General features: G+C 39.6%; 1 protein-coding gene across 1 annotated transcript in view; it reads left to right on the top strand.

Annotated features, from left to right (window-relative positions):
• LOC124775262 overlaps nt 1–20,279 on the top strand; it is a 148,094-nt gene that overhangs the window by 112,738 nt on the left and 15,077 nt on the right. The window contains exon 4 of the mRNA XM_047250100.1: nt 10,365–10,563. Within this exon, the coding sequence (XP_047106056.1) occupies nt 10,365–10,563 (199 nt within the window). The remainder of the gene's footprint in view (nt 1–10,364; nt 10,564–20,279) is intronic.

Raw genomic sequence — 20,279 nt, 5'->3', positions numbered from 1 at the left:
AACGAATAACAAGGTGTTTTGTATCAAGACGGACTCAATTTCTGATATTACTGTTTTTCTATGCAAACACGGGCCAAATGGAAGAGTTCCAAGATAGAATCTTGCCATCCGGAATTCTATTCTAGCAAGCAATAGTGAGTGAGACGATTCCGTAATATATCCCGTAGCAAACTCGATACGCATCTGAAGAAAGTTTGATTGATTTGTTAATGAAATTACCACGGCGAAACTGACAATTCTTGCAAAATTTTGAAGGACATGTACTACTTCATGATACTCTGTACGATAATATCGAAAAAAATTGAAAATAAAGTATAAGAAAGAAAAAAGCGTACGTATACGGGCAGAATTAGAACTTTTGCCGCCAGCGTGATAGTCCCGAACGTTACCCAGTGCGCTGCACTAACTTGGTCAAAAGGCGATTAACGTTACAGGTATAGGAGGTACGTATAAAACTTCAGCATCGATGCTCTCAGAAACTAGATGCAGTCGCATGAAAAGCCGCTAGCCAGGACTCACGTGAGATATCTCTACAACATACCTAAGACTCATCAAAATACATGATTAAGAGGTCTGTAAGTGGGGGAAGATCTTTACAAGAGGTGAATCAGGAACTTTAATTTTGCTGAGCCTGCTCCTTCCACGCAGAGCAGATGACTGGATTATGGGCAACACACAAGGCATGCACACACAGTAGAGTGCCTATGCCTTCATGCCTCTCGGGGGCATAATCAATACAAAAGGAACCTTAGCATCACCAGGAAGCGTGAATGAACATCTTGTCTCCAACAAAAATCGTTCCCCATGATGTGATCAGTCGCCCCCTAGACGTTTGATTACCCCCTAGATGTTTGATGCAAAGACTTTGAAACACCCTGCACATAAAGTATTTAGTGTTTAACTGTTGCTGATAATTTAACAGTATTGTTTGGAGACACGACAATGGCAATAAGAAAGACCAATATTTTGAAAATATTGCAGAAAAAACGTGTTTTCAATTATCTTCCCGTCAAAATGGAATACATGATGTCTGTAAAAGATTATCCGACCTATTTGAACCCAAAGTACTGAAAGATTTCAAAAAATCGACAAAATAACAGCCACGAAAGAGAGCCAATAAGCTTAGGGAAAGAAAGACGAAAATGCAATATCCGTTGAGAGAGAGGAGAACCTCAAGAGAGCTATTGCGACCACCAGAATTCAATGGTGGATGCAGGAAGAGAAGTAATGACGATCTTTACAAGAAAATCATGTAACCAAATGCAACCGTGAGAATATGCAAAACGATATTTTACAGGCATCTGGTTCGGATAATTAAACACTAGGATTGCAAGAGGATTCTCATACACATCAACCAGAAAATATTTTCCTGGTAGAAATGAATCCGGGAAATCAGAAACTGTATGAAGAAGATGAACGTCGATGTCTGTGCAATACATATCGAAAGAAGGTTTTAGAATTGCATCTCCAAGGGAAACCAAAAACGAAAACTCGAATGTTATTGTTAGTAATAGGAAACGACAACACTTTGAGTCAATTAAACAATATTACAATAACGTAAAGTTCAATCAGAAATAGTTGTTCACGTGATCGAAGGCAAGCCAACAAAAAAGTGTAGATAAAATATTGTGAATCGACTGTCATAAGACTTCCAGTTAGCTAAAGTGCCGACGATGTAATACGGCGTGGATAGAGAATTAAAACGTGATTCCAGACTGGCTATGTTTGAATAGAGATGTTAGACATGAACAGAATTAATAACAGTTACGTATCCCATAGCATGATTAAGACTAGCCGCGCTTAACATAGAACGATGTCTAATACTACTCATCGGGAGGGGGGGGGGGGGGGGGGGGGGAGAGAGATATATCAACTCACAAGTGGTGAATTTCAAATTTGTGGTAATGCTGGTCTGGAAATAAAGACAGCGAGCCGCAACATTCGCTGTCTTGAATAATTCTAGATTTACTCCTATACTCCATAAACCATCCAGCGGTATCTGGCAGTGGGTGTTCCCACATCATTGTCAGATTCCTCCTCTTGTGTTCCAGTCGGGAATAGCACGCGGAAGGAACGGCTTTTGATTTCCCTCCGTATGACCTGGAATCCCTCTGATTTAACTGGCAAGGTATTCTCGCGAGAGATATGGCGGAGAAAACAATACAATGTTTGACTCTTCTAGGAATTCATGCTCTTGGAATTTTAGCATTAAACCGGACCGTGATGAACAAGGCATCCCTTCTAGTCTACCGCTGGAGTAGGGTGAGCATCTCTGCGGTGATTTCACCCTTACTAAATGAGACTGTGATGAAGCGTGCTGCTCTTTTTTCCAGTCTTCTCTATTTCTTCTATGAAGCCTATGTGCTAGGGATCCGTAACTCAAATACTGATCGAAAGAGAGTTTTGTAAACTATATCTTTCATGGGCGAAGTACGCTTCTTGAGGATTCTTGTAATGAATTTCGGTCTCATATCTGCCTTTCTTACGATTACTGAGTGTGACTGTTTCAAATAATTGTGAGGAAGTTATACAATTAAACAGAAACGGATCTTTCAACCCATTTATCCGCAATATATACGGACTGCATTAATAATTAGTGGCGTAAACACAGTTGAAAGTACACGATACTTGTAGCAAAAGCTCTCGGTAAACACGGTCTCAAAAGCGCATATCCTTCCACTAATAGCAATGACCATTTCTTCACCTTAGTTACTGTGAAACAAATCTGTTCTTCTACAAGCTCTTTGATTTGCATATTTTGGGAGGAGGTATATGGACGCGTACAAGAAAAAATGTCCAATAATCATGGGCTCCAAAGTGCATACCTTAGGAGGTATGAGCACTTTTTCAGTAGAGGTGATTTTCACAGTAGCGATGATAAAGAAGAGCTCATAGCTTTTCACGTATGCGCTTTGGAGTTCACGTTTAAAGGACAATTTTTTTCTCATTTTGGTCCAGACCACCATCTCGCAAAATATGGAGTGGACTGAGCATGCAGTAGAAGATGTTTGTTTCACAGCATCGAAGAAGAAGAAGTGCTCATAGCTCTTAAGGTATGCGTTCTGGAGCCCATGTTTACAACTCTTTTGCTTGAAGTATCGTGTACTTTCAACCGTATGCGTTTACGTCATTAATTACAATATACCCTGTGTATAATTATATCCGTTAGATTCCTAGTCATTCACGAACGAACCGTTTTGCATCCGCCAGAGGATGACGTTCCTCAGGGTGAAATACTCACCTATCATAAAGAAGTTTAACTTGTGCATCTCCCTATATTCACATAAACCGTACATATTGCCACACCTTCTCTCCTTTCATAGACACTGCTCCACGTAATGGATGTTCAGATAACCGGACTTCTTTTTCGCTCACATTATTTGCAAATAGAATCGACGACAGGGGGAATGATGTTGGTGCTAATTGCCATCACCGTACAGTAAGCACTGGCTTAGAAAGCACGAATTTAACTGTAATACGCTGCGGAAAAGCTACGCGTTTGTTTCAGAGTGCAAGAATTGTCAATTTTATGGAATTCTTCCCCCTCTTGGTTTTCGGTGTGCTAACCTGCGAGATCTGCGGAGTATGGAAAGGTAACCACGACGTTTGCTCATGATTTCGTTCTACGCAGTATTTTCTCGCTCAAATTAAGGAAATGGTCCTTGGAAGTGAACAGTAGCAGTGCTGCTTGGAACCAGTGTTCTGAGGTTCGGACGACACACCACGTGTTATCACACCTTCAAGAGTTTTCCTTCTACATCTAACCTCTGCAGAGGTATGATTCCCAAAAGGATACGGTGGCAGCCAGAGAAAACAATGAGACATTGTTGCATCTCCTTCTGTGGGAACCTTGATATCTTCCTAACCTTGTTTGTCAATTTATCATTCCTTTCAAACACCATGCACGTAAATAGGTAGAGTAAATAAGTAGAACGTCAAATTCACCTGTTTGACAAAAGGATAATTATTTGTAGCCCCTGCAATGTTTTGTCATTTACGATGTGTTTATTCAAGTGGTCATCGAGTAAAGGCGACGGCGTACTTATCATTCATTTATTCACTCCTTCAAAACAAAAACAGGCCTACTGATAACACTGTATAGAAGATAAACATCAGTGTTACGAATCTGAGTCACGTTCACAATGGCAGCTACTTGAGTAATATGCTTAGGACACATAGTGTCTCTATATACAACACCCTGACTTCTGCTGCGACAGATGTTTTCTAGTTATGACTAGTGGTCTCACTGTTTCGACCAGCAAGCGAGCAATACCTCGTAATGACGACCTGCCCTTACTCAGTTAATCTTCTTCTATTTTCTATCTACCTATTTATATTGCTGTCTATGTATTTATCTTCTATCTATTCTATACATATACAATGCGTAAAAAAAGAATCACATTTTAGAAAGCTCGTAATTGTCTCCCATTGCAACACATAGTTTGAAATGTGGCTCAAAGGTGCCTACAACCTTCCTCTGAAAAAAAAAAAAAAAAAAAAACTCAGAAGTTCATTTGAGATGTAAGGTGGGTTAATTATGACGCGTTGGCACCAAACTTCACTAAAATTCAGCCCGTTGTGGACGTGTCACACTATGGGAAGGTCCTCATACCCCTCTTACTCACATTTTACCCCTTCTTTTGACGCCTCTACGATAGAGGTCAGAACCGCGACACCCAGCGTTGAAATCGCAGGGCTTTGGCCGAAGAAAGAATTTCAGACACACCGCCGCTCATAACTGACACGAAAGTATTCAACAGGTGCCCTTCCCTTGGGATGTTGATTCCCACACATTTCGTGGTCGAAAACGATAGTTCTTGTTCTTTGGCGCTGCTCACACCCCTGGACGATTCAACACAATGCCAAGGACATCATGCTGCTGTGGCTCTATCCAATGCGATCTAACCACTTTGGAGTGTGTGCGATTGCAATTTTTGCTCCGGTATACAGGGTGGAACCACTGAGTATCACTTAAGCCTATTCTATGAAATTTGGGCGTGATCCGAAGCAGCCAAGGGTGTTTATGCTTTTCCAGTCCTCTTGTTTCGCACCCACCTGTGGCATCATGAACGAAACGGAAAAAGGCTCTCCAAGCCCCCCACCCTCCCCAAGTTCGCTAACTACATTGCTACCCACAGACCCTTGTTGAGCACATTAAAAATTTACCTGTAAGAAACTTCGACACACATTCAGCTTAGTTGTGCTTTGTGGGTGCTCTAGTCCCTTCGACACCCATCAGGTGGAGTTGCCTGGACTCAGGAGTTAGAGTAGCCTTGAGACACCACTCAAGTGACTGGATGTCAAAGTACCTGACAGGTACATTTCTAACGACCTCAACAAGGCGTCAGGATGGCACCGAGGTTGTTGCCAAACTGGGAGGTCTTAGAAGGATAGTTTGCCATTTTATTCATGTACGTGTCAATCCTGCACACCTTCCATGACCACACCACAGGAGGACGTGATACAGGAGCACAGATAAAGCATAAACACTCTTTACTGGTTTGGTCATACTCCATACGCAGTTTAAGTATGGAGCAGATAACATTTTGTGCTGCTTAAATGATTTAAGTTATATTGAAGTAATGGTATTTAGTTAACTAATGTTCTTCTCTGAATTGTTTCATAGCTGTATGCAGTGGACTGTAAGCAAAGTTACTGCTATGCCAGACATTTCATCCAGCCATAGAAATTTTACGTTATCTGTGTGAAGCTGGGACATGTCGCTAGCACTTAATCATTTTAATTATTTTTTAATTTTTCACATGTACGAATAGTTCTGTGGGTTCATCATCATGGATCGAGTCAGTACACGAAACTGAAATAGATAGAATAAAATGTAGACAGGGGCTATACAGAAGACAAGTCTCAAGTATCTATCATCAAAATCGACATTATAACACAGGAATTAGCTTAAGTTTTTTCCAAGAACTCCCCAACAGAACAGAAGGGGTGATCCATAAGGAAATTCTTCTTTTAGAGTTGAACGTGCGAAGATCACTGTTAATAGTTTTTAATTATTGCGGTAACTTATTGGAAATGGATCCAGCAGAATACTGCGCACCTCTCTGCACAAAATCAGGAAGGTATGATCCAAATGCAGTTTGGATTTCTGCCTAATATTAACTGCTTGAACGCTGCTAATTCTTGGGGATAAGCTCATACAAATGACATTACAGAAAATAAATATTGAGAGGCCAATATCAGTATTCCCTGATTCCTGAAAAAGAATCTACAAGAAGTTCATGAGCTTACACCTCATAGTGCTCGATTTTGCTCGTTTCAGAGCCAAAAATATACCCTTTGTGAATGGGAAAATATGCAGGAAAGACCAATTTTCGATTCGGACCCTCACTTATTGCAGCTAGTGTTATTATGGTAAATATAGCAACACTGAGTTTTTGAACAAGATCCTGAACGTAGACTTTCCATGAAATTTTACTCTCTATTTGAACGTCTAGAAATCTGAACTGTTCAGACTCTCTAATTATATGCCCATTCTTTGTAACCAAAGTGCCAGTTTTAGTTGAACTGTGTGTTGGAAACTTTTAAAAACTGAGTTGTACTGTGATTTAGCACCAAGTTATTTTGTATAAATCACGAATCTGTGTCTTGAATTGCATTATTTTATTCGCTGCCTGTTCTGCACTCAACATCCGTCATCACTAAGCTAGCATCATCAGCAAATAGAAATATTTTAGAATCACGTGTCATATTAGAAAGCATATCATTTATAAACTTAAGAAACAGAAGCAGTCCCAGCACAGACTCCTCAGGGAACCCTCATATAACTGTGCGTCACATAACGCCAGCTACTTCCCACAGTCCTGAACAGGGGTGGAACTGCCTGTTTCTCAACCAAAAATACCCTTTGAGGATTTCTTCTGGAAAAATAATTCTGGTTGAAGTTCGCGTTACTACTTAATTCAGTGACTACAGGTAATCTGTCGCATGGTGCCGATTCTGTATACATGCTACATATGTTTTCAAGATAGTAACAGAAACCGAGATGGCATGAGGATAGTACTAGAAATATAAAAATATGTAAGATAATATTATCAAAATAAAAAGTAAGTGGACTGTCTTCGTCACACATATTAAACAGTATCACCCGATCTCAGAAATATGTGTGTTGAATCATGTACTGGTTAGGCAGCGTATATGAAAATTAATCAATATTTCTGTTTTCATGTTTTAATTAATTTATGTTTAATGGTAAATGTTTGTTGTGTGGAAATCTGGGCATCTCAACCTATTTTGTCAGAGATAATTCATTTACAGTGGCAAATACCGAACACTACATAGTGCAGTACTTTCGTGTTAGAGGTTTGGTGCTATCAGTTCATGGAAACTATTCTACGAATTATATTTTCTCGCTGTGAATTTATGTTTCCAGCCTTAGGAATAATATTAGAAGGGAAATAGACACTAGCCGGCCAAAGTGGCCGTGCGGTTAAGGGCGCTGCAGTCTGGAACCGCAAGACCGCTACGGTCGCAGGTTCGAATCCTGCCTCGGGCATGGATGTTTGTGATGTTCTTAGGTTAGTTAGGTTTAACTAGTTCTAAGTTCTATGGGACTAATGACCTCAGCAGTTGGGTCCCATAGTGCTCAGAGCCATTTTTTGAAATAGACACTGAAAACTTGAATCATCTGCGTAAACGTTTTAAGTAAAGATATGTAAAGTGCTTAGTATTAACCCATGAAGCAGGAAATTAGAATCAGTAATGTTCTGTATTCAAAATTGCATATTATGCTGCATCAGAGACAACTTTTCTTATGTCTGAATTTTCTTAGGAAAATAAAGAGCTTACAGTCGGAAGCAATCGATCAGTTATCGATCGTGTGCTAGCTACCAATCTGTGGATACAGAAAGTGGTACATTTAAGATCATATCAGAACCTAATAAACAGTTAAATCTAAAGAATTTAGAGTCAACGTAAAGTGTGCTCCGTGATGCTCAGGGCAATACGCAGTAATTCGGTTTACGACTCTGTTTATCAAAATGTGTACATGCACATGCATAGAGCTTCAGACGAAACTTCTTTAGGGGACAGTGACACCTCCTGCGAAACAGGGCAAGCAGTAAAACTATGGTACTACATCTGATCTGATCGAACAGTTGGTTGATAGTGAGAAACACAGACAATGAGCTGAAGTTTAACTGTCTAGCCTTTGTAAATTTTTCTTTGATACGGTAAAGAAAAAAAATTCTATGTACGCACCAGAACACCTCTGGGTCTAAAATTTTTCTGAAGCGTTCTAATTGTTGAACAATCAGAAAGGCTGGTGACAAATCACTTAAGATGTCGTGAAAGCTCTTCACCGATATCAACATATTTCAAAAGATAATGACCAGAAAATTCTTAATGCGCAGTAACTCCTCAAAGAAATACGCAACTCCAGTCATCATTGGTGCTACCATACAATCAAATACACTGGACAGTCATTAGACTGTGTCGTAGCACATCTCTGAATAAAGTAGTATTATAGCTCTCAGATGACTGTTACATTGTTAACATGATAAGGTCGCGAGAACCACAGAAAATGTGATTCTCCATGGCAGAATATGCTTGCCCGGTGTGGTCCAGATCTGTACATGCCCGAAAGGTCTGCCTTAGCTTAAATGAAAGATTCCGACTAATAACAGGTTGCATGAAACTCACACCGCTCAGTAAGTTATACTGACCCTACCTGACGAAGAGCCGTTCACAAACCCACTGGATAGCTTATGCATGCGTGGGGATTACTTTGGACCTGAAGACCTTAAATCCCACCAGAGATTCTTGAATAAAGAAGTTGTCAAGCTACCAAAAAAGACTACCCTCCATTGAGGAGATTCCCAGTTAGAAAACGTGAAATGAAAGATTAGGAGTCCGCTGAACCGAATCGGAAAGGAAGTAGCACCAATGAAAGCAAACCTGATCGAGTGGTGCCTCATGAATGAATGTGACAATAAATGTGACTGTTGCGAATATCAGTGTACAGAACATCTCTGCCGGCCGAAGTGGCCGAGCGGTTCTAGGCGCTACAGTCTGGAACCGCGCGTCCGCTACGGTCGCAGGTTCGAATCCTGCCGCGGGCATGGATGTGTGTGATGTTCTTAGGTTAGTTAGGTTTAAGTAGTTCTAAGTTCTAGGGGACTGATGACCAAAGAAGTTAAGTCCGATAGTGCTCAGAGCCATTTGAACCATTTTTTGGAACATCTCTTGGCCTATCCTAAATGTACTAGTAATGTTCCCTCCACCAATTATGGCAGAAATTCAAGGAAGAATTGCACATAGCCCAATTTTGAACCGACAATGCTTTGATCTCCAGACACTAAAACGGAAAGTAAGTATTTATTGTATAATCTAAACCTACGCTGTCCGATTCTGGACATATGTTTCACAAGTATAGGAAAATTTGGAGGATGCTTAGTAGGGAGATAGGTAAAAACAACATGAAAGCATAAGCGATCTGAAGAGAGGAAATGCCCCATAAGACACTAGGATTATAATGAAGAGTTATGGCGGAACCGTCCGCTTATCTGTATTAGTGTTAGCAATATCTTCTATAGGGTGTCCCAGAAATGTAGGGTCAAAATTGTACAGATGGTCAAGGACCTTAAGATGAGTGCCCTGTGAAAAGGAACTAATGGTTGGAAAATGGATGTTTAGCTTTGTACTTATGTACACGTGGTTACGACACTACCAACCTCTTTCTCTCCATAAAAATATTTCGTTTCAAAGAACACTTTTCAGATGGGTACAAATTATTCATTATTCGTCTTGTGTTCGGAACTAACTAGTCAGCAGGAATTTTACACTGACACACATCTAAGTTAGCATAATGTAGACTTTCTGCAAATTTCAAAATTGTTTTTGCCAAGGGGAAAGTAAACACAGTGGGGCTTATTAAAACAAACAGTTCATGTAGTACGAATGGAAGACCAATTGTACATAATCCACCCACATATGACGGTAGTATGGCTGAGCCTCGTATTTACCAGTTGGATGTGACATCCATATCAACACCCACTGCGGAGCACCATAACACATGGAATCAGTACAGTTGGCCACCTTACACCAATAAATTCTTTTAATCTCAGTGTTAAGAAATTCATCTAGAATACAGACGACAGTGGGGCCAGCAATGTCGGTGCTGAAACGTTAACACTTTGGAAACATGTGCCCCGCACCTGTTTCAAATTCAAGATCCAGTGATGCATTCCCGACCAGTGGTTCCTCATTTCAGAGTACTCACTTTTGGAGTGATCCTGTACTGCCTGTGGGATTTTGACCCTAAAGGTTTTGGACGGCTTGTGGAAGGTGTGTGATGACTTTTCCGGCGGTGGGGCTGACGAATGGTTTGTTCTGTCGGTGGGCAGCAGGCCGCGTGGAGCGGGTCATGCTGTGGCGCTTCCTGCTCAACCTGCTGGAGGACCCGCGCAACGAACCGTGCATCCACTGGGTGAACCGCGACCAAGGCATCTTCCGCATCCTCAACACCGACTGGCTGGCCAGGCTGTGGGGCCGCCGGCACGGCAACCCGCGCATGACCTACGAGAAGATGGCCCGGGCCATGAGGTGAGGCGCCTCCACTTGTCCTGCACGAGACTCACTCAGCACCCAGCCTCTGCTTTCGCACTCACTGCTCGGCTCTGGCTCTCCCAATCACTTTCCACTCCTCCCTGCATGAGCAAGGGATACTCGGCAGCATGTCACGAATGCACAGCTCTCCTTGGCTATTCCGGTGATGCCTTGCTTATATTCATATTTCAGCAGGGCTACACATTAAGTTGGGGACTGGGAACTAGCATGACCTAAACAAGAGCGTCTGATACTTTTGCATGTTGGAATATCATGGGAATAGCGCATAATTTCAAGAATGATACACTTCTCATCTGGAAAGTAGGAACCAGAAGCTTCAAATGTTCAAATGTGTGTGAATTCCTAAGGGACCAAACTGCTTAGGTCATCCATCCCTAGACTTACACACTACTTAAACTAATTTATGCTAAGAACAATACACACACACACACACACATGCCCGAGGAAGGACTCGAACCTCCGGCGGGAGGGGCTGACCAGAAGCTTGTTCTTCACTGTCAACAAACGAGGAAGAGATCTTAATGTGACTGGGATCATGTAAAATGTTGGACACCACAGGGTTCTGTTCTGCGACCGTTACTCTTCTTCATATACAACGTGTTTGTTTTAACTTGACAGAATGAAATATCTCGAAAGCGACACATACTACGAAACGAATGTTCTAGGTGAAAAGTTAATATTAGTTAAGGGGACATCTGTCATTGGTACAACTGGTCACCTCCTAACCAACTCTCCTGGGTGGGCGGGGTCAGATTTGATTTTCAAATGGAAACCATCCAATTTTATTGCATTTTTGGATTCTACGCCAAACAATACGTACGGTTAACCAAACCATTGTTTACCATTAGTGGTAGGTAGCGCTGTATCTGCAAATATCAAGTGTGCCTGTTTTTGCAGTTGAGATCAGAGGCATTTGATCCTACATATCATTTACGATGTAAATTTAAACCTTTATGTTCTAAAGCCTGATATTTGTGTTCAAACGGTACTAGAGAGTTGAAAATTTGATTGTATGATACAAATAACATGGCTAGAGATTGACATTTCTGGCAAATAAGCTACTTGTATGGCAACGTAGTTTTCTGTTCCCTATGGAGTTCATTGCGGTGAGTCCCGAAACCACTGGATGCTTCACTTCGTTGGCCGCCCTCGAACCCCGCCGTCAGGGTGACTGATGTCGGGGTATGTTACCGTCCAACAGTCGCAACTCTCACGCTGGCCGTTACACGGCGATCGGCAGAATACGAGCCACAACCACTGTCATGAAGTAAAACGTCCGTGAAGTGATAGTGAAAGGCACACCTGCACATGGATGGTCACCGAAATCAAGCACCCCGATGGTGAGAAGTAAGGGTACTCACTGAAATGAAGCATCCCTATAGTAACACAAAACTATTGCATCCATGTCGTTGTTCCTCGATCACATTAAACATAGTTAGCCAAACGATGAAACGGCTAGCCATATTATACTGTGCAGTCTCATTTCCAACACTCAGCTAATGTCGGAACATCAGTCTCAACCGTTAGAACACAAAGGTTTACACTTACATCGTAAGTGAAATGCGTAGGTTCTTAATTGCAAAAACAAACGTACTTTACATTGTCGATTACAGCGCCACCTACCACGAATGGATCGCGACGATTTGGTAAACTAAGCGTATTTTCTTGTATCCGAATACGCAGTTAAAATGGGGGTTAACATCTGAAAATCCAAAGTTAACTCCGCCCACGCAGGAGAGGTTGTTACGAGGTGGTCAGCTGTAGCACAGAAAGATGTTCTCTTTAATAACATTAACTTTTTACCCAGAACATTCGTCTCGTAGGATGCGCCGTTTTCGAGATTTTTAGATGGCTCAAGTTAAAAGAAACACCCTATGTAGTAATGATATCGCACTAAAGATGACATTTCTCTTTGCAGATGAAAAAGGTATTGTTGTGAAAGACGTGGAATGTAATGTTAACTGTGTAGCAAAGAAGGTGGTACATAACATTCGAGGGAAGTCGTTTTCTTGCTTAGGCTATTTTTATCTTGAAATAATCACTTTATTTCATGATTTAGCTATTAACTGATTTTGCCCCTTAGGCATTTTCAAGTTATCTGGTGGCAAAAACAACATCAAAGGTTAGATCAGCTTCAAGAGGAAACGAGAAGTAAAATAAAAGATTAAAAATATAAAAATTTACACATATCTGTTATGTGCATCACAGTAAAAATTATAAACATATAGCATCCTGTAATCCACACGTCTCTGTGCATGCAGTAACATCTGATGGATTTCCTTAACAACAGTTTCTCTCAGTCATGGTAGTTACGCGCATAACATGCATTTACAACACTGTTCAGTGTAATTCACATTAAAAAAGTAAAAAATATGAATTTCATATGTTATTATTGTCAAATTATGTTACAACTTACTATCTGTGAGGTGAAATCTATATGTAAATTGGGAAAATGCAGCACTTATGGGGTTTTGTCACTGTGCCAACGTACAACACATTAAAATACTTTAGTGTAACATTAAAGTGAAATTACACACGGCGGGCAACGTCTTAAAGCCAAATTTGACTAAACAACTGCACCATCAAAGACATAAGAAACCTTACATAAAAAGAATACAAACTTGATCAACGATGTTACTAAATATACTTAAACTAAAAGTGTGGAATATATTATACTGTATGCTTACAATATATTACTGTGACGCAATTAACAAAGATGTGTAATTTTTTTGTATGCATATTTTTTATTTTATTTCTTGTTTCCTCTTGAAGCTGTTTTAACTTTTGATATTGTTTTTATCACGAGGTAGGTTGAAAATGGCCAAGGGGGAGCAATTAGCTAATAGCTAAATCATGATATAAAGTGATTATTTCAAAATAAAACAGCCTGTGCATGAAAACGACTTCTCTCAGGAAATTCACAGTAGCTTTGTAATACAAAAGACTGATCCGTAATATCAGCACCTGACTTTCAGAGAAGAGATTAATGCTTAACTGCAGCTAAATGTAGTGCAAACAGTTTAAGACACGGAACTATTCTAAAATCGAAACTGAATGTAGATGAAAAGATTTCCTATATGTATCACGTTAACGATCTTGTGCACAAACGTAATGCTACTACTTTCATTATAAGAATGATCTCTACCGGCTGTGACATTTTGCATACTTGCACCCTGTTATTTCGTGTGGTGTTATATTTTGGGACAACTCTTTGCACTCTCCAAGAATAGTCTTAACAAAGAAAATCAGACTGATCCGTGCTGTGACCTTGATGTAAAGCGTTGTTCAAGAATCTAGGAATTAGAACTCTGCCATCCTCGTGCATACATCTCATTGTTAGATTTGTTGTTGAAAATATTAAGGCATTCGAAAAAAAACTGTAACATTCATTCATGAACACTAGATGGAAAAGTAATATCCACCCGGATAGCACCTCTTTAATTACTGTACAGAAGAGACCTGTGCACTATTCAACAGGCTTCCGGCATAACTGAAAAAAGTTGAGTGATAAACCCCAAGCATTCAAATTTAAATTGAAAGGTAAATAAAAAAACTACAGTAGACTCTAAGCTTTGTCCGACGTGAGAACCGTACTAATACTTTAAAGTGGATGCAGCCGGGTACAGTAGTCCAGTGCAGCCAATATTACGACTTGTCGCATCTAAATCAAAGTACTAAGTGTACTTAGAACTGTTTTACGTCTTCTACTTTATTGACAATTGACGAAGATAGTGAAGACAGTAGCTATATGGTAAGGAAGCTGTTTGCAGAATATGAAAAGTGAGATTTAAGACTAAACACAAAGATAAATAGGTGTATGACACTGGGTAGTGGCGAATAGCATAAATCAGGTACTGAGAGTTTCAGTATTAACTGTTATTCTTTTTTAAATATCTGTATACTATATGCTAACGGCCATGCCGCAGTGGTAACACCGGTTCCTATCAGATAACCGAAGTTAAGCCTGTCAGGTTGGGTTAGCACTTGGATGGGTGACCATCCGGTCTGCCGAGCGCTGTTAGCAAGCGTGGTGCACTCTGGCCTCGTGAGGCAAACTGAGGAGCTACTTGATTGAGAAGTAGTGGCACCGGTCTCGTAAACTGACTTACGGCCGGGAGAGCGGTGTGCTGACTACATGTCCCTCCATATCCGCACCCATTGACGCCTGTGGGCTGAGGATGACACAGCGGCCGGTCGGTCCTTTGAGCCTTCCACGGCCTGTTCGGACGGAGTTATACTTTTAGTTGAGGTGTAACTATATAAATGGAATGAATGTAAAAGATACTAAAAATCGTATTGGACAAGTGTATTCGCCAAAATAAACTCAAAATTTTGGAGCAATAAGATCACAAATAAAACTAAAAGATTATCTGCGAATCAAAAGCGGAAATAGTATGTATGTGAGAGTCATGCACTTGAAAAACAAGCAGCACAAAAGAAATGCAAGTGATATCTGTTGAACTACATTACTGGAAACGAAAACAGAACATCAAGGGTCTAAAGAACAAGGTAGATGAGCTAAACTATGCATGTTCTACACCACTCCGAACACCATGTAATCACAGGAATAGAGAAGTTAAATACCAGGGATTAACGACTAGCATTATTTTCGTGTGTAACCAATACGGAACGTACATAAAAGTTGTGACAATGTCAAAAATATTGAAACAAGCAGTTTTGTCTAAATCTACCCTAGGAACATGTACTTATGAGTTGTTACTGCAGAATACTTATCTTATAATTCTAAGAATCTACAGATCTGCTGCAGGACACTTTCAGCTGCTTATCTCACATTTAGATTCTTTATTGAGTGACGCATCACACAACAAGAAACAGTAATTTGTGTAGATTTCAATGAAGGTTTCTTAATATATTCTGACAGAAAAAAATGTACTGGTATCATTATTTTACTATTTCAATCTGATTTCAGTACTTAATTTTCCAACTTGTGTGCAGTAATCTAGCAGAATCCTGACTGATAACATTTTTGTAGATCATGCTCAGTCTGAAGCAGTTAATGTGCACTCAATTATTGCAAATGGACAATTAATGGAAATAAGCAGTGTGTCTTAAGAATAAGATAATAGAGATGGTTGGGATAAGGTATATTTGGAAAAAGATGCTGATGTGAAACTCTATCAAGTAAATAGTAAATTTGTGTCAATATTTGAAAATAGATTTCCTAAAAATATTAACTAGGAAGTGTACTTCTTACTAGTTCATTTCACCTGCTCTGGTCAACAAAGTTCAACCATCTCTTCCAGGGTCTTCTTCTCCATCTTGTCCCTCTAGGTTTGTGACAACGCATTTGTCTTTGAAATCCATTCTTATCCATAGTAGCTACACATTCCCAGCATCTGTTTCTGTGCAGGTCTATTTTCTTAGGCACTGAATCAACTTGTAATTCGTTTCTAATGTCTTAATTTCTGAAGCAGTGTTCTGCAGTGCCCTTTAACACTACAGAGCCATCTTATTTCACAGCCAGGATCCTGCTCACATCCTTTCGGTAGGAACCCAGGGGTCAGATCTGTACAGCATAGTAGACAGTGCTGTAATTTCGTAAAAATTCATCTGTGTTTCTTTCGTGCCTTTTTTTGGAACTTATTTTTTATTTGTTCAGCAGATTGTGATAAATTTTATGTCCTTGTTATCAATTTCATTGTCGAAGTTTCGTTGCATTTTATAGCCGAGATACTGAAAGTGGTTTACCTTTTCCAGTATTATATCATTTACTACAGTTTTAGATCATATAGGCGATTTTCTCTTGAATGCCATAACCTTTGTTTTCTGACTGAAGGTGTTTGTTATATTTGGAAAGCAACAAATTAAGGTGATAAACAGGTTCTTTTCATTTTCTTGAATTATTATTTGATCATCCACTTACAGCAGAGTATTAAAGCATTTCTTCCTGTTGATCTTTATGGCGTAGTTCATATTTTGTCTTCGAGCTCCAGTCAGTGCATAGGATACAGTCAGAATTGAAGTGAACGCCAAAGTTGTTACTGTTTTTTGCTGTTTTTAAAAATCACTTTCTAAATGCAGCAGCAAAAAAATACTAATGATGCAGATTATGAAGCAACAAAATGTATTTAAAATATCATTTCACTAGACTTTCAACAACTAGAAGTAAAACAAAGATCTTTCACTGAAATTAATCATAAAAATTCTCTAAAGCAATGAAAATCTTCTAAGGCGTTGATGGAATTTCAAAAAGAATTTTTAAAAGATGTTTTAATGACCTTAGTGATAGACATAACACGTAACTGGCAAAGGGAATTTTTGCAGGCAGATTAAAATATGCCACTGTTAAACATCTGTAGATGAAAGATGATAAGAAAGGTTTAAATATTATAAACCAGTTTCTTTACTGAAGTCTTTTTCCAAAAATATCGAAAAAGAAATGTGCTCAGAAGTACTCTCACATTTAATTAGAAGCGATCACATCACATATTAGATTCCAGGAGCACTGCTCGATTGAGGGCAATATTTATACACTCGATCATCAAATATTGCAACCCTTAAGTAATAAAATAACACCAGTTGTATTTTTTTGTGATCCTTCCAGGCGCTCTGAATGTGTAGATCATGTTACACTCTTAGAAAAATTCCAGTTTTAGGGAATCGATAGCTATACATACAATTGATATGAATTACACTTAATAAACAAAAGGCAAAAACTTTGTGCTGCTGCATAATCCAAACAATTTTTGGCAGTTAGAATGTTTTGGTGGCTGGGGAGAGATCACTATGAGTGTCCCACATGGTTCAATTTTGAGTTCACTCCTATTACTTATGTATGTAAATAACCACTAACTCAACATTCAACAAATAGAGTATTTATTTTTTGCAGATCATACTTTTGTTATAAATGTACCCATTAGAGAGAAAGCAATACAAGAGATTGTTACTGTCACATTTGAAAGATTTATTAAGCGATTCTCTGAAAATGGGCTCTTCTGAAATATTGAGAAAACGCAGTATACTCAGTTCTGTACAAAAAACAGAGTCATACCAACAAATGATGTAGCACGTGAAATGGAGTCACTAAATAGGGTAGAATGTTCCAAATTGTTGAGTGTACCTGCTGAAGAAAACTTGACCTGGGAGAAGCACATTACTGAGCTGATCAAACCAATAAGTTCAGCTACTTTTTCTCTTCGTACAATTTCTAGTCTTGAAAATAAACGAATCTACGTCCTAATACATACTGCTTATTTCCACGCGATAATGCCATATGGAATAATTTTCTGAAGTAACTCAAAGTTCTGACCGCACAAAACCGAGTAGTAAAAACTGTATTTGGTTTTCTCCCTCAGTCATCTTCTAGGTTCGTCTCAAGAAGGTATAAATATAAATTTAAAGAAAATTGTTGTAGAAAATCCATCAGATAGTGAGATCCATACCTACATGACCAGAAGAAAAAAACTGTCTTTATTATGCGTTTTTAAAGCTGTCAGTCGCTCAGAAATGTGTTCAGTATCCAGCAACAAAAATCTTTGATTATTTGCCAAATAAGATAACAGCAGCAAAATAAGTAATCAGTTCAAACAAAAATTATTTCTTCTAGACAACTCTTTCTATTGCACAGACGAATTTTTACTTATAAACCTGTAGCCTGTAAAGAAATAATTCTAGTATTTTTTGGATATGCATGACTAGGCCTGTAAAATATAGATTCATTAATAAAAAGTTGAACACTTATGCATATGCTGTAAACTGACTCGTTCCATATCATTTCGAGAAAAAAAATCGTTAAAATGATCCATGGAACATGTAGCTAACTAACGAAGGGCTGTAGTCTACACAGTAGACCATATCAGAAATAAATAAGCCAGGAGTATCATGGAAGCTGCTAAAAGGAAAGGGTTGCTGTCGCCTGGACGTCTAAACCGAGTGTATGATAATAAATGGCCTAAGAATGTATGAAGGTGGATCCCAAAGGCAAAAACAGAATGAGATTGATTGACTGGAAGATGCGTGAGAGACTTCAAGGAAGATACGGAGTCTAGGACTGCCCAAGAGATTGTAAACTGAGGATCGAGAAATGAAATTAGCTGTAATCGATATATAGTACGTGTGTGTGAGATTTTATCACAGTTTTATCATTCTTGTGTTGGAAACTTATCTGAAAATTACTTGTACGGTGTTAGCCACTTCGACGTTTATTTAGTCTGTTGTTAAAAAATCGATCAGTATGTATTAAATTTTGCAGCAAAGTTTTAGAAATGTAAACTATTGCCTATGGCTCGTCTGCAAAACGACTGGTATAAGCGTTTCGAAGAAGGTCCTCTACGCACCAGCATCCCACCAGCAAATCACAAACCTACAAGGTTGTGGAAAAAGTGAAAGAAATGATTATGAACGATCGCCGGGTCGAGAAGTCGCTGATGTTGTTGTCATATCAGTTAGCGCATTCCGTGAAACTTTTTCGAATGTTTTAGAAATGCAACGTGTGAAGGCAAAGTTGGTTTCGCAGTTGTTAAATTTCGAGGAAAAATAGCGCCGAATGCAAGTTGCTTGCGGATGGCTAAATGAAAACGACAGCGATGTAAAACAACCGAAACATGTCATAACAGATGACTCAACATGGGTTTACAGATATGACGTCGAAACTGAGGCTAAACCATCACAGTGGAAGAAGCATTCTGGGTCGGCAACACCGAAAACGGCTAGATAATTGCTGTCAAATGTAAAGATTACACCCACAGTTTATCTCGATTTTAACGGCGTAGTGAACCATGAGTTCTTGCCACAAGGTCGAACCATGAACAAGAAGTACTGCTTAGAAGTTCAACAGCGTTTGCGTGAAGGAGTACGATAAAATCGGCCAGATTTGCGGCAGATAATTCATGGCTATTCGATTTGAACAAAAAATAACACTTATGACGCCGAAGCCTCCATATTAGCCAGACATGGCCCAACGTGACATTTTTCTGTTACCAGAAGTAAACAAAAAATAAATGAACCGTCGTTTTACAAACAAAGCATCGCTGAAAGAACTAAAAGTTGTTCCAAAGATCGAGTTCGAGAAATGTTTTGGGGACTGAAAAAATAACTAACATAAGTATATAACATCTAAAGGGAATTATTGTGACGGAGTTAACAGTGATGCAGACGAAGGAATAAAGTTGTTTCCAAAACACAAAAAATCCAGTTTTTAACACAAACACACACACACACACACACACACACACACACACACACACACGCACACACGCACACACACACACACACACACACACACACACACGGACACGGACACGTCCGAAAGAACAGACACCATATCCATATAAGTATATAGTTCTGGCCATACCGGCCATGACCTCCTTCTGTGCGGATGCACACATATTCCCCGAACTCTTACGGGACTTGGTAAGAATGTCTTCCACTAGTAATGAGTGTGTTGGGGTGGGACACTACGAATGTAGTGTGTGGACATACAAGGTGAGAATGTGGATCTCGCGGGAGGCGTGCGCGAGATAGTCCCTGCAGTCGCACTATCCTCTACGCCTTCGGTGGCTCAGATGGATAGAGCGTGTGCCTTGTAAGCAAACGATCCCGGTTTCAAGTCCCAGTCGAGGCACACATTTTCACCTGTTTCCGTTGATATATATCAACGCCCATCAGCAACTGAAGGTATTAAAATTAATTCTAAATACTGCTTGGACTGTCACACACTGACTGAGTAGCAG

The sequence above is a fragment of the Schistocerca piceifrons genome, chromosome 2 (assembly GCF_021461385.2).
Source record: "Schistocerca piceifrons isolate TAMUIC-IGC-003096 chromosome 2, iqSchPice1.1, whole genome shotgun sequence".
NCBI lineage: Eukaryota > Metazoa > Arthropoda > Insecta > Orthoptera > Acrididae > Schistocerca > Schistocerca piceifrons.
This window is presented reverse-complemented; position numbering and strand designations above follow the sequence as displayed.